Source organism: Hypanus sabinus, chromosome 7 (genome assembly GCF_030144855.1).
Source record: "Hypanus sabinus isolate sHypSab1 chromosome 7, sHypSab1.hap1, whole genome shotgun sequence".
Classification (NCBI taxonomy): domain Eukaryota; kingdom Metazoa; phylum Chordata; class Chondrichthyes; order Myliobatiformes; family Dasyatidae; genus Hypanus; species Hypanus sabinus.
Genome location: NC_082712.1, coordinates 7,482,590 through 7,497,277, shown reverse-complemented (window position 1 = coordinate 7,497,277; position 14,688 = coordinate 7,482,590). Strand labels below are relative to the sequence as shown.

The 14,688-nt window shown below is 42.2% G+C and overlaps 1 protein-coding gene across 2 annotated transcripts in view; it reads left to right on the top strand.

Moving 5' to 3' along the window:
* Positions 1-14,688, top strand: part of htt (huntingtin) — a 264,099-nt gene that overhangs the window by 66,267 nt on the left and 183,144 nt on the right. The window contains exons 10-11 of one of the 2 annotated variants that reach the window (XM_059974136.1): positions 11,150-11,230; positions 12,453-12,826. In XM_059974136.1, the coding sequence (XP_059830119.1) occupies positions 11,150-11,230; positions 12,453-12,826 (455 nt within the window). Of the gene's footprint in view, positions 1-11,149; positions 11,231-12,452; positions 12,956-14,688 lie in introns of both variants that reach the window. The other variant, XM_059974135.1, reaches the window with a different exon arrangement.

Below are 14,688 nucleotides of genomic sequence, written 5' to 3'. Positions count from 1 at the left end.
CTTTTTCCACTGAGGTTGGGTAATACTAGAACTGGAGGTCATGAGTTAAGAGTAAAAGGGGAACATGAGGGAGAACAACTTCTTTCAGTGGGTGGTGAGTGTGTAGAATGAGCTGCCAGTGGAAATTGTGGACGTAGGTGCATTTAAGAGAAATTTAGATAGGTATGTGGGTGAGAGAGGTATGGAGGGCTATGGTCAGGTTGACTTGATGAGGCGAAATAGTATTTTAGCATGGATTAGATGGCCCGTATGGCCTTTTTCTGTGCCATAGTGTTCTGTCACTTGGATTTACGTGGCCTTTACTGACCGAAGCTTGAAGCAGACTCAGTTTTATAGGACCTAATGCAAATGGAGAAATGAGATTCAATATAGCAAAAATAAACATTTATCAGCCTAATCCAATCCTACGGACAAATACTAATGTGAAACAATCGTTAGAGTGTAGCAGTCTGCAGAGCCGAGAACGTAGGAAGTAAGGTGTCTGGATTCTATATCATTCTGTTTCTATATGGAGTCTGATCCTAAAGCTGATTTGTCTCTTCTGCTTAACTTCTCGCCTAGCCATTTATGTCCAGTTTACTGCACTGTTTCTGTCTGCCATCTTTAGGCTCAGAACTGCTCACACATTTATTGCCATTGGCCTCGTTCATCAACCCATTCACTTTTCTTCCTGTTCCCGCTGACTTAAATAGGTTCACGGTGTTGATTTGTCAATGGTGCATTTTGTTTACTTATTCGAGAAACACAGTGCAGACTGGCCCAAGGAGCCACTTCACCCAATACCCACCTTATTTAACTCTAACCTTATCACTGGACAATTGTCAAAGACCAATTAACCTACTATTCTTTGGACTGTGGGAGGAAACTGGAACACCCTGAGGAAATCCACGGGGCGAACTCATTGCAGATGCTACGCGACAGTGGGGCCCATTTATTGTTTCTGATTGTGTTGTTAGTTCGTTTGTCATTCAAAAACAGCATCACAGCCTGGGATGGAAACACCGATGCCCTTGAACAGAAAATAGTACAAGAAGTAGTGGATACGGCCCAGTTGATCACGGGTAAAGCCTTCCTTACCATTTAGCACACCTACACAGAACACTGTCACAAGAAAGCAGCCTTGATCATCAAGGACCCTCATCACCCAGGCCATGCTCTCTTCTTGCTGCTGCCATCAGGAAGAAGATACAAGAGCCTCAGGACTCACACCACCTTGTTCAGGAGCGGTTATTACCCCTCAACCATCAGGCTCCTAAACCAAAGGGAATAACTGCACTCATCTTCACTTGCCCCATCATTGAAATGTTCGCACAACCTATGGACTTGCTTTCAAGGACTCTTCATCTCATGTTTTTGATATTTGTTGCTTATTTATTCATCACTATTATTTATTTATTTAGTTTTATATTTGCACAGTTTGTTGTCTTTTGCACTCTGGTTGAATGCCCAAGTTGGTGAGTTCTTTCATTGATTCTATTTATTATTCTATTATGATTTTATTGAGTATGCCTGCAAGAAAATGAATCTCAGGGTTGTCTATGATGACTTATATGTACTTTGATAATAAATTAAATTTGAACTGTGAATTTTCTCTGCTATCAGATTTCTGAATTGTCCATTGACATTATTGTTAATCCTTTATCCCTTTCCCCAATTTATTTGTGTAATTTTTTAGTAATTTTATGGCTTTGCACTGTACTGCTGCTGCAAAATAGCAAATTTCACATCATTCAAGTTAGTAATAATAATTCTGATTCCTGAACTGTTTGCAGGCATTTGATCATTATGCATGGCTTTGCAATCTCCAGGGTTTTCACTTTCTTGTTGATAGAGAAGCTTTCAAGTGCTGGCATTATGCCACAAGGCTTCTGGCTATGAACAGATCGAACAGTTTAATGAGCACATGTGTAGGTTCTGAAATTATGCTGTCCAATCTAATTTTTTACCCCCTCTCTCTTCTCACCTTTTCCATTCCCCATTATAGCAGCTCCCCTCTTACTGCTTCTCTTCTCACCTGCCTATCACTCAATTCCTCTCCTTCCCTTTCTCCCATGGTCCACTCTCTTCTCCTATCAGATCCCTTTACCTTTTCCACATTTCGTCTCCTAGTTTGTTACTTCCTCTCTCCCCCCCTCCACCCCCCACCTACCTTCTTCCCTCATCTGGTCTCACCTGTCACCTTCTAGCTTGTACTTGTTCCCCTCCCCCAACACCCTTTTCTGGCGTCTTCTCTCTCCCCCCCCCCCCCCCCCCCAGTCATGATGAAGGGTCAAGTGCTGAAATGTTGATTGTTGTTCCATAGATGCTGCCAGACTTGAGGAGTTTCTCTATTATTTTGTGAGAGTTGCTCTGGATTTCCAGCATCTGCAGAATCTCCAGTGTTTATCAATATTTGTTGGCAGTTTATCATCATTGCACAGTCACAACTTTAAAAGGAAGCAACTTTCTGCATTGTGAAGTATTTCTAGTACGGATTACCTTCTGAGATAAAGTGGCTGATTATCTCTGTGGCACTATATTTCTTGTCTCTTCTCTTTCTGTTCTATTGCATGCAGCTGGAGGGCCTTCTCCATGCAGTCCTGTTATTCTCAGGAAGCGGAAAGGTGACTATCCAGAAAATATCTGTTGTTCATTGATTTGTTAGTCACTTGCTCTTTGGTCATGTTACAAATGTGTGTGCTGCTTGTCATTGATTTCAGTGAAAAGTGTGTGATAGTGGATTAGATTTTTTTCATATTTTAAACTGTGACCGTGTTCAGAATTCCAACTACAAACACTATTCTGTGTCTGTGTGGTTAAAACTGTCATTTTGGGACCAATTTGAAGTACATGTAAAATAACTTATACAGTGCCTCTACAGTTCAGCTGGGGTCCCCAACCTGGGGTCCACAGACACCTCATTTAATGGTAGGGGTGCATGGCAAAAAAAAGGGTTGGCAACTCCTGGATTAGGATCTTCAATTTAAGTAAGTTTTCCTGCTCTGTATTGGTTCTGGTGCCCTGATGATGATGTTTAGATTGAAATGAAAGCAGTTTGCAACATGAAAAAGATTTGGTGTCTGTATCTGGGTATTTGACATACTGTCAAAATCAATGACAAGTACTGCAGATCTATGAAGGGAGATTGTTGTCCATTGTTGTTATCTTTTTAAGTTTTTACTGTGGCTCTCCATGGTCAGGATCAACCATGGATATTGCATATAAGCTGTCTATGTGATAACGCAAACCAGGGCAATACAATATGGAGAACAAGCTGTTGTGCATGTAGCAGGCTCCCCCTCTCCACGCAGCTGATGAATCCAAAGGAATGGCAGAGACTGATACAGTTGACATCAGTGTTGAACTGCAGCTCTGGATTTTTCTTCAGGGTTTACTCCCAAAGCCTTTCCTATGAGTGGGTATAGCTACAAGGCAGCAGAGGTTTGAGACCCGAGTTTCCCTTTTAGATGAGCTGCCAACTACAGATGACAAGCCCCAACTGCCTGAAGTTAGTTCTCAGGTGCCAGTATCCCACCTTTGCCCTTTCTGTCAGTAGAAATGGTTCTGCAGACTTACTAGCTAAGCCACACGTGAAAGCCAAGATCTGGACTTGATCGTCAGAGGCTATTTGAAGCGCACACCATTGGGAGCATTGGATGGGAGCTTGTTGCCATTACCTCCCCTTGGTATGATGACCTTAGGAAACCATCTTTGAAGTAAATCACACCCGTGAGTAGCAATAATTCTGATTGTGGGGCTGGCATCCAAAGTGGGTGATTGCAATCTCCACCGTCTTCTCAGGACAAATTCATGGTGGGAAATGTGATTCTCAAAGGCTGCATCCTATGATGAACTACAAGATGGGTAATATTTTTGTTTATTTATGATCATGGGCTTATCAGGCCCATGTCAACACTAACAGAGCAGACCTGTCAATCCCATTCTCGTTTTCTTGTATCCCTGTGTGGTTAACTTCTCTCATTATCATTTTTTGCTACTTAACTATGGCCAAGGGGCAATTTACAGCCTCAGGTAATGTAGCAACACTTTACTGATAAGGCATGTGACAATGCTGCACTTGTAGGTAGAATGTAAAGAGTTTGGATGTGATATTGCAAAATTACAAAACACTGGCTAGATCGCACTTGGAATATTTGTGTTTCTGGTCACCATACTATCGGATAGATGTAGTTCTGCTGGAGGGGGTACAGAGGAGATACTATAGATAGAGCTGAGAGTGTGCAGAGGAGATTCACCAGGGTGTTGCCTGGATTGGAGGGCTTTAGTTGTGGGCAGAGTTTGGATAGGTTAGGTTTGCTTTCCCTGGAGAAAGGAGACGAGGCATACATAATGTAGATGTTCAGAATCTTTTTCCCATGATAGAGGCAACAAAAGCAAAAGGGAATGGGTTGAACGTCAGGGGAAGAAGTTTTCAAGGAGACCTGAGGGACTGAGGGGGATATCTGGAAGAGAACAGAATAGATGATGATGGAATCTCATGGTCACTATGTTTAAGTGATATTTGGATACTATTTGAATAGGCAAGGGTTGGAAGGATATTGGCTAAGTGTAGATGGGTAGAAAGATTAGCATGAAAGTGGCGAGCTGAAGGGGTGTTTCCATGCTCTATGACACTTGTGATGAAGACTTCAGTAGAGGTATGGGTGGAAAATGGAGGACTCTAGAGAACCAGTTGTCATAAGGAGCACAACCAACCTCTAGCAACTAACACTGCATTTCCCCTGCTGCGCTGCAAGTTGTCTTCTCTCTGTACCTGCACTTCATTTTGATTTAGAAATAGAGCACAGTAACAGGCCCTTCTGGCCCAATAAGCCAGTGCCGCTCAATTACACCCTTGTGAGAAATAATCTACTAACGCATGCATCCTTGGAAACTGGAGCAACTGGAGGAAAGCCACGTGGTCACAGAGAGGACATACAAACTCTGGAGTTGAACCTGGGTTGCTGATGCTGTAATAGCTACACTAACTACAATGCTATGTGCTGCCCCTTTTGGAGTAATGCTGAAATAATTTAGGATGTTTTCAAGATGTAATAAGCTGCAAATCCATATCTTCTCTTGTATCATTCTCACGTCTTAAACATTCCCCCTCTTTAATGTACTTCTGGAAGACATGCTCAAAGTTGGCATAATTGCATACATGCAGTTTACTGAGCCAATGCGCATATATATTGTGCTTAATGACACCATTACTGCCAGTATGTTTAAAGAAAACTAATTGTGGAAATCTGTACAAACTAAAACATTTAGCTTGTTAACATGTATTAACTGGCAATGAGATGCCAATTACCGCACAACATGAAGAGTAGTCATGAGGCACTCTGCTGCTGAGTAAGTTGTGATGCTCTGCTGTGCTGATGCACTTGTGACATAATATCTTGTAGACTTCGTTTTTTTAAAGTTATTTAAACATTAAAGGTACAGGTCATTCCTGGGTAATGAATAGGTTCCGTTTGTATGGACATCCTTAAGTCAATTTTGTCTTTAATCTGGAAAATACACAAAAAAAAATCACTCAACTCAGGGTCATAAGGTATAGGAGAAGAATTTGGCACATCGAGTCTTTTTGGCATTTAGTCATGAGTGACTTTTTTTAAACCTCATTTTCCCTGTAACCCATAACTCCTTTACCAATCAGATTGCCTTAAGCATACATAATGACTTGGCCCCTGCAGCCCCTTGAGGGAATAACTTCCATTGATCTCCACAGTACAGTACTGAGTGCCATCAGAACCACCGGGGGGGGGGGGGGGGGGGTTGCCAGTCATGGGAATGAAAGCAGTACGTATATCGGTCTTCTGTATTTAATGATATAATGGGAGCTCATTCAGCCTGGGGACAGTGGGGACAGCTTCTAACTTGGTGTTGTATGGGCATGGTTAAATTCTCAACATTGTTCTGCATAACTTGTGAAGAGATTCAGCTGTATTTTGAAATAATTTTTGACGTGACATTCAGACTAGTTGGGATTCTTTGTTAAGAAAAACTCAAGCAATCAGAATCTTTTTAAGTAGAAAAGAGTTTGATAGGATGGATGACCAGAAGATGTTTCCACTTTAGAATTGAATAGAACTGAGGGCCACGTGTCTATGATAATTTGTAATAAATTAGGGAGGGATTTCTGCAGAAACTGATTTACCCCAAGGTGGAACTTGCAAAGGAACAGGTAAATAGGAGTAAAAGTGTGGAAATTGAAAGAGGTTAGCTGAGTGGATGGAGGCTGGTTCAGAGCATGAACTGTTTGGATCGTCCTGTTTCTGTATGGTAAATTTTGTGTACTGCTTTATTGCTCAGAAGGATGGGGGTTGTGGGTCAATGCTCTAATTTGGAGACTGGGTTGTACTGTATAATTATAATTACTGTATTATTTTAATTTAAGATGTTAAGGAGTCCTCAGTAGCATAGTGCTCTTCGTACCAATTATTGGGATTCAATTCCCACTGTTTTATGTAAGGAGTTTGTATGTTCTCCCTTTGACCGCTAAGTGCTCCAGTTTCCTCGTACATTCATAAGTCATACAGGTTAGGGTTAGTAAGTTGTGGGCATGCAATGTTGGTGCCGGAAGCACGGCAACCCTTGCAGACTCGTTCCATTCTCGGACTGTGTTGATTGTTGATGCAAACAACACGTTTCAATGTTATGTTTGGATGTACACATGATAAATAAATCTAATTTCTCTCCTATCAGTGAGAAGCAGAGGAAATGCTAGAAATGCTTATCAGATCAGACAGCTTTCACGGAGAGTGAAATAGGTTGACATTTTGTTTTTCAGATTTCTTTTGAAAGTTCTCATTATTTATTCACCTTTGAAACTGCACAAAACAGTGGGAGAAAAGGGTGCTTTATTGCCATTTGAATTGTGGTGGAGTGGTACAAATTAGGTTTTTTTTTGCCAGACCTGTATCCATTTAATCCCCTGATCTTTCCATTATGTGCCAACTTTTCTCTAAAAAAGATTTGGTACCTTTCCAGCGAATATGGCGAATAAACTCTACTTGAGCGTCCAGCCAGATACAAATACCAATTTTAACCAATATTTCGATGACACACACTGCCATTTTCATCAGGGATGATGCCTAGTCATGTCTAGTCTGGTGGTATATATACCCCTGTTGTCCGTTCCTCTTAGTTAGTCCTCATCCAATCAGGTTTCTGCTGTCCCACCTTGTTTACAATCAAATTCTAACTTTTCTTCAAGTTTATGACATCAATTTCACTCGTATTTCCAAATAACTGAAATCTGATATCATTGCTATCATATCCGGAAATCTCTACAACTGTTTGGTGCTCAAGTTTATATATGTTACTCTAGTTGGAGCCTAATTAATGTAACATAAAATATCAGAATCAGGTTTAATATCACTGGCATATGAGATGATATTTGTTGTTTTGCAGTAGCAGTACAGTGCAATACATAATTAAACTATGAATTATAATAAACATTTATAAATTAAATAGTGCAAAAAAATTGTGAGGGAGAGCACAGGGGATTATTGCCCTTACAGAAATCTGATGTTGGAGGGGAAGAAGCTGTTCCTAAAAAGTTGAGTGTTTATTCTCAGCTCTATACCACCTCCCTGTTGGTAGCAATAAGAAGCGGGCATGTCCTGGGTGATGGGATCCTTAATGATGGGTGCCACCTTTTTGAGGCATCGCCTTTTGAAGATGTCAGGCCATATAGCATGGGTACAGGTTATCCAGCTCAATGTATCCACACTGATCACGGGGCCCATCCAGCTCGCCCCTGTTTTCTACATTTGGCCCAAACCCTTCAAGAGGTGCTGAAAAGATACTATTGTACATGTCTCAACCACTTCCTCTGGCAGCACATTCCACATGCTCACCAAACTCAGGGTGGAAAAGCTTGCCCTTCAGTTCCCTTTTAAACCTTTCTTGTCTCACCCTAAACTACACCCCCTAGTTTTGGACTTCCCTACCTTGTGGGTGGGTGGGGGGGGGGGGGGGAAAGAACCAATACCATCCACCTTATCTGTACCTTGCATTACTTCAAATATTTCTATAAAGTCACCCCTCATTAACTCTGCTACAAGGAATAAAGACCAAGCCTGGGGTGCAGTGTGAAATGTCGGGAGGATGTTATGAGAATGCAGGGTGACTTGGACAGGTTGGGTGAGTGAGCAAATGTATGGCAGATGCAGTTTAATGTGGATAAATGTGAGGTTATCCACTTTGGTGGCAAGAACAGGAAGGCAGATTACTATCTAAATGGAGTCAAGTTAGGAAAAGGGGAAATACAACAAGATCTAGGTGTTCTTGTACATCAGTCAATGAAAGCAAGCATGCAGGTACAGCAGGCAGTGAAGAAAGCTAATGGCATGCTGGCCTTTATAACAAGAGGAATTGAGTATAGGAGTAAAGAGGTCCTTCTGCAGCTGTACAGGGCCCTGGTGAGACCCCACCTGGAGTATTGTGTTCAGTTTTGGTCTCCAAATTTGAGGAAGGACATTCTTGCTATTGAGGGAGTGCAGCGTAGGTTCACAAGGTTAATTCCCGGAATGGTGGGACTGTCATGTTGAAAGATTGGAGCGACTGGGCTTGTATACACTGGAATTTAGAAGGATGAGAGGGGATCTGATTGAAACATATAAGATTATTAAGGGATTGGACACACTGGAGGCAGGAAGCATGTTCCCACTGATGGGTGAGTCCAGAACTGGAGGCCACAGTTTAAGAATAAGGGTTAGGCCATTTAGAACAGATGCGGAAAAACTTTTTCACCCAGAGAGTGGTGGATATGTGGAATGCTCTGCCCCAGAAGGCAGTGGAGGCCAAGTCTCTGGATGCATTCAAGAGAGAGTTAGATAGAGCTCTTGTAGATAGCGGGGTCAAGGGATATGGGGAGAGGGCAAGAACGGGGTACTGATTGTGTATGATCAGCCATGATCACAGTGAATGGCGGTGCTGGCTGGAAGGGCCGAATGGCCTACTCCTGCACCTATTGTTTATTGTCTATTGACCAAATTTTTATTAATATTAATAAAGCTGAGGTTTCTAGCAACCATCACTTGGCCTGTCATCTTCAAAGGTGCATATAGCTATATCTCTCTGATCCTACACCCTTTCATGTACCACTGCTGCTTCTCATTCTTCCTGCTAAAACATTTTGTAGATCTCAGCCCAAGTCACCAGTCTGTGATGATTCACCTTATTTACTTCCTTCTCTTCCTAGCTGGCTGATGATGGTCCAGCACACGCCGACATTGGTGCGGCAAGTAGGGTTTTGTTTTAAGGTGATGTACTCCTTCCACCACTCATGCTGGGTTTTTTTTGTTCTGCTGGCAAATAATAAACTTATTTATAGATCACTTTTCTTACAAATTATTGAGTTGAAATTGCTTTACAATAGGACTAAAAGATGTTGGTTAAAAGCAAGGTTAAATATATAGGTTTTGAACTGGAATTTAAAAGTGCCAACTGAGACTGCATCCCTTATAGTTTCAGGTATTGAATTCCACAGTTTAGGCGTGCAGTTCAAAATAGCTGACCTGCCAATGATCTTTTGAGGAAGATTGATTAAATTTAAGAGACTGGCTAAAAGCACGAGCAGGATTATAGAATGAAAATGATTCTATGATGGACTCTGGTCCCAGATCATTGAGAGCTTTAAGACAAATAAGAGAACTTTTAAAATCCATTGTAAAAGATATGGAGTCAATGCAGAGTATCTGGGACGGGAGTGATATGCACCTTCATCCTGGTTATAGTTAAAGGTCTAGCAGCAGTGTTCTGAATGAGTTGAAGTTTGTCATTAGATTGCTTTGGAAGACCAATTGCATTAATCTAGTCTATTTGATATAAAGACATGAATTAGTTTTTCAAAATCGTTTCGTGACGGAAACAGATGTACCTTTGCAACTGACTCAAGGTTCTCAATGCCACCCGAATGCTGCTCCCTCACTTTGTGGTTATAGTGCATAGATCCTCAGAAGTTGGTGAGGATGTTGTAAGTTTTCAAGGAAGCTTAAGTAACCTTGAATCTACTTCTCTGTCCATTTGGTCATTTCTTGTTTTCAGGGTGCATGGAGTTCAGCTTTGGGAATCTGATGTAAACAGTGTGGGTTATCCATTAGAGTTAACAGTGTTATTGAGGCCTCACTGCCAGAGGACTTTGTCCCAAGTGAAGACGTTGATGTTGTTTTGCTTCTCCTGCCAAATAAGTATTGTGTTTTCTGACGTCTGTGAATCACATTGTCTGCAAACTTTGTAGTGCAGACCTACATTTCTATGTGATTAATATACATTAGACTGTTGATCTGATGACAAACCTAATGGAGAGGGGACACCTTATGTACATTTTTATAACCTACACCTCGAAACAATGAAGATACCATCTTCAACACTATTTTAATATCTGCTCTCTATATAGGTGAGGGAATGCAATAACCTGCAAAGTGTCCTCTAATTTGTTGATCTCATTGATGTAGAAATATATTGATGTTAAATATTTTTATTTATTAAGCGAAGTGGTGAGGGCAGCCTGATTCCCACCTTGTTGGTCAGGAACAAGGGTTTTGAAATCAGCTGCCAATTAACCAAGTTATCTACTTTAAAGCAACATAAGATGCAACACAGAAACAGACCCTTCCAGCTTAATGAGCCTGCACAGCCCTACCAACAGGTTAGTACGTCTTTGGGATGTAGGTGTAAAGTTGAGCACCTGGAGAAAATCCACTTGGTCACGAGGAGAACATGCAAACTCCTTACAGACAGCGGCGGAATTGAACTCTGGTCACTTGCACGGTATAATTCCATTATTGCTGAATCAAAATCATGGCGATTCAGGAAGGGAGCTTGCCTGTACTTTCACAGGGACATTTTAAGGATTGCCTGCATCTTTGAGTTGATGGAACAAAAATTGGGCTGTAGGAGAATGCAGATTACCAGGAATAAAATGAGCTTTGTACTACAGAGAAAGGAAAAAACATTCTGGGTATTTGTCTTTCCTGTGTGAAAGCTGAGGGTCTGAACCTGTGAAGGCATTCAGAGCATTCTCAGGTTAAACAGTGGTGGGATTTCAATTGTTCTGAAATCAGTTTATAATAACTTCTGTTTCTGATTCATTTAGTTCATATGAATTATATTTTTAAACATTGTTTTAACCTGGTGTGTGTCCTTTTAAAACATGAAGGCAAGGTGGTTTCGGGAGAGGAGGATGGACTTGAAGATGACGCAGAGACCCGGTCAGAGGTCAGCACCACCACTTTTCCAGGTACAGGTCATGGAATAATTAGTGATCCAGTTACTGAACTTCATAGGCTGTGTGACAGAGCTTTGTAAGTTACTCTCCCTCTGAAGTATTTATTTATTTCTCTCCCTTCCCCCTGCCCCCTCCCCCCAATCGTCCTGTTCCTCCTGGTAACAAGCCCATTGCTCCACCCAATTAAACCCACATAACCTATGAATTTCCTAACCTGGATGCTGGAGGAATTCAGATGGTCAGGACTGATGGAGAACTTCGACCCAAAACATCAGCAATTCCTTCCCCACCTCTCTTGTGGATACTGCTCATCCTGCTGAGTTTGTCCATTTGATTGTTGCTGCACAACCTTGTGACTCTATGCAATGACCTGCTAGTTCTCTGTATTTTAATGCAATGCAGTGTCGTGAACTGTCATAGCATGTTGTGCATTGTTACTACATATCTCCTCAACTTACTGCCCATTATGCCGCTGGTATTTAGAGCAGCAATGAAGGTCCCCTATCTCTGGTGGCGGTCAGGTCTTCCACCATTGTGTCAGTTGTATCCTCTCGGTTTTTACCACTGTCAGTCATGCAAGTCCCAGGCGGAGACTCAGGAATACTGTCATACTCAGATGTAGCAGGATTCTTCATTGCTCTTTCTGTAGCAATTTTGTTTTACCATTCAGGGTTGTTAGCCCTGAGCGGAACCCCCAAACCTGGAGGACCGATGGACACTCTTCATCTGACCTCTACCCTTTGATCTGTTTGGCATGGGTGACCCTAAGAGAGTCAAAGCATAAAGCCCTGACTTCAACCGACATTTGAAGCACTCAGTCCTCCAAACTATGACAAGGTTGTGGTCCTCTTGGAGCACATCTCCATAAGCATTAACTATATTCACCATGAATTAGGATCTTACTGTCATATGTCGGCAACAAAAAACAACATTCAACAGTTATAAAGAATTATCTGAAAATAATCTTAGAAGTTAAAGAACAAATACTGAATGAAATGTTCATAGATACGTATTACCAGCATCTATTTGCAATGTTTACAGTGCAGTGATGGGAGTATTAGATAGTATAGGCGGGTGGGGGGGGGGGCTAACTAGAATGGTTGATCTGATTAACTGCTTGGGAGAAGAAACTTTTAAGATGGTGTGGTTTTTGTTTTAATAGATCTGTTATGCTTTCCAGAGGGAAGCTTTTGCTCCTGCTTGCTAATGTGGCTGTTTTGGCATGTAATGTTAGGTTCAATGAATAGCGAAGGGGCAAGTGAGGTGCCGTCATCTTCTGGTGTCTCTACCTTGGGGTCAGCAAGCCCCGTGGCTGATTCTGCAGGGCACGATATCATCACCGAGCAGCCACGTTCTCAGCACACGCTGCAGTCTGCGGAGTCTGCCGATCTCAACAGCTCAGCAGCGTCGGACCTGACTGGCCTGACAGTGGAGGGCGTAGTTGATGAAGAGCTGAGCCGCAGTTCTAGCCAGGTCAGCACCATCCATTCCGATACCAACGCTGACCTGAACGACCGGACCAACCAGACCACTTCTCCGCTCAGCGAGAGCTCGCAGACCACCGAGGGGCCAGATTCGGCCGTGACCCCGTCGGACAGTTCGGAGCTTGTAAGTGTGCAGCATTCTGAAGGGGTATCCCAGTCCTCCACCGAGGGTCCCGACATCTCTCTCAGCTCCCACCTAGACGTCCCAGACTCGGAAGCTATCACTTTCTCTTCAGCTAGTAGCAGTGAAAAGGTTAGCTTAATCCCATTGAAATGGCAGCAATAAATTTCCCTTTCCCAAATTATTTGCTTCATTTGTGGCTGGAGAACTTCCTAGGCTTCAGCTGGTCATGAGGTGCACATGACCCAAGACGAATGCTCCTTTAGATTTTCCTGGCCTGCCTCTTTTTTCCCCCCTGGCTGCACATCCTCAGCAGCACCACCCTCCTCTGCCTGGCTCATCCACTGACTCTGCTCACCCTTGTTGCATCCTGCTCTTTCTTGCTTATTGCCCTTTCCTGCCTGTGAAGAGATGTTTGGTCACCTTACACTCCTTCCCCACTGGACCCTGATTGAATTCAGGTGTACGCTAAATGCGCTTTGCTCTTGCAAGCCCACATTGCTTCTACCATTTGTCTGGTACGAAAGCTCTGGAAAAGTTCAAATATGTACTCTAGGCATAAACACAAGATTCTGTAGATGCTGTAAATCCAGAGCAGCACACACAAAATGCTGGAGGAACTCAGCAGGTCAGGCTGAATAAACAGTCGACATTTTTCTTCTTTATAGATGCAGCCTGGCCTGCTGAGTATCTCTGAGCATTACAGAAACTGATCTAGTTCTGTGTTTGTAGACACTTGGCAATTAATTCTAAGTCATGCTACAAGGTGGATTTAAGTTAGTACATATATTGATAAGGTAAGCAAAGTACACAAGGAAGGAATGCTAACTCTGTTATAGTGAACCCTTGACTATATGAACCCCTCAGTATGCTGCTGTTTTAGGATTGGACTCAAACGTATGAGCTGCTTTCTTCCCTTGCCTTTTACCCAAGTTTAGATCATTCCAAATTTAACCATTCTTGTTGATTCTATACCAGCTGAGTTAGCTAACTATTTTCTACCCTTTGGTAATATTTGCCTCTGTTATTGCCAGAAACTACGGCGTATTAATGCCTTTTGTCTATATATAATCTCTGTATGCTGGCTCTGTTATCAGTAATATCTTGTTAGGTTGAAAGCAAAATCAATTACAAAGCTTAAATTTTAACAAAATTTCAATTGTCAAACCATTTCTCACTGTTGGAAGGGCTGCACATGAGTCAACAATTGTAACTAACCATCGGATTGAACTGTCCTGAGATTAGTTGGCAAATTCTTGGACCAAACAGTAGGTTTTGAGCATTTGCTCAGAGTTAAGATATGCATCACTATTGGTAGGAGATACCTGGTAGATCTCCATTTGCATGTTCCCAGGATTTTTGTTTTCAGGTCTTGATGCCGCATGAATGCAGAAATTGCCGGAACTGCTCAGCAGGTTGAGCAGCGTCTTTTGGGAGGGAACCAGTTAATGATCAAGTAGAAGATACAAAAACATCACAATTATAATAGATAACCCAGGCCTAAAGGGAAAAGGAGCTTCTTAGAATCCCTTTCCATGGCGGGGGAGGGGGGATAGGAGAAAGAGGCTAAAATTACTGGTCAAACTAATGGAATTGAAGGTCAACAAGTCTCTTGACTTGATGGTCTGGATCCTAGAAGAAGGATCCTAGAGGAAGGGGATGTTTTGATAGTTGAGGTCCTTTTTTTTTTAACCACTACTTAAGCTCATTACCCCTACTGGGACATAGGCTACTGACAGTTGCTTGCAAGTATCCTCTGTCTTGGGTCAGTCTTTTAAGTGGTCTCAAAGTGTAGCTCATCTTCTTGATGTATCCTTCCTCTCCAAGGGATGAGGTCTTTGGAGCTTCTGTTGAAATTTCTGTAG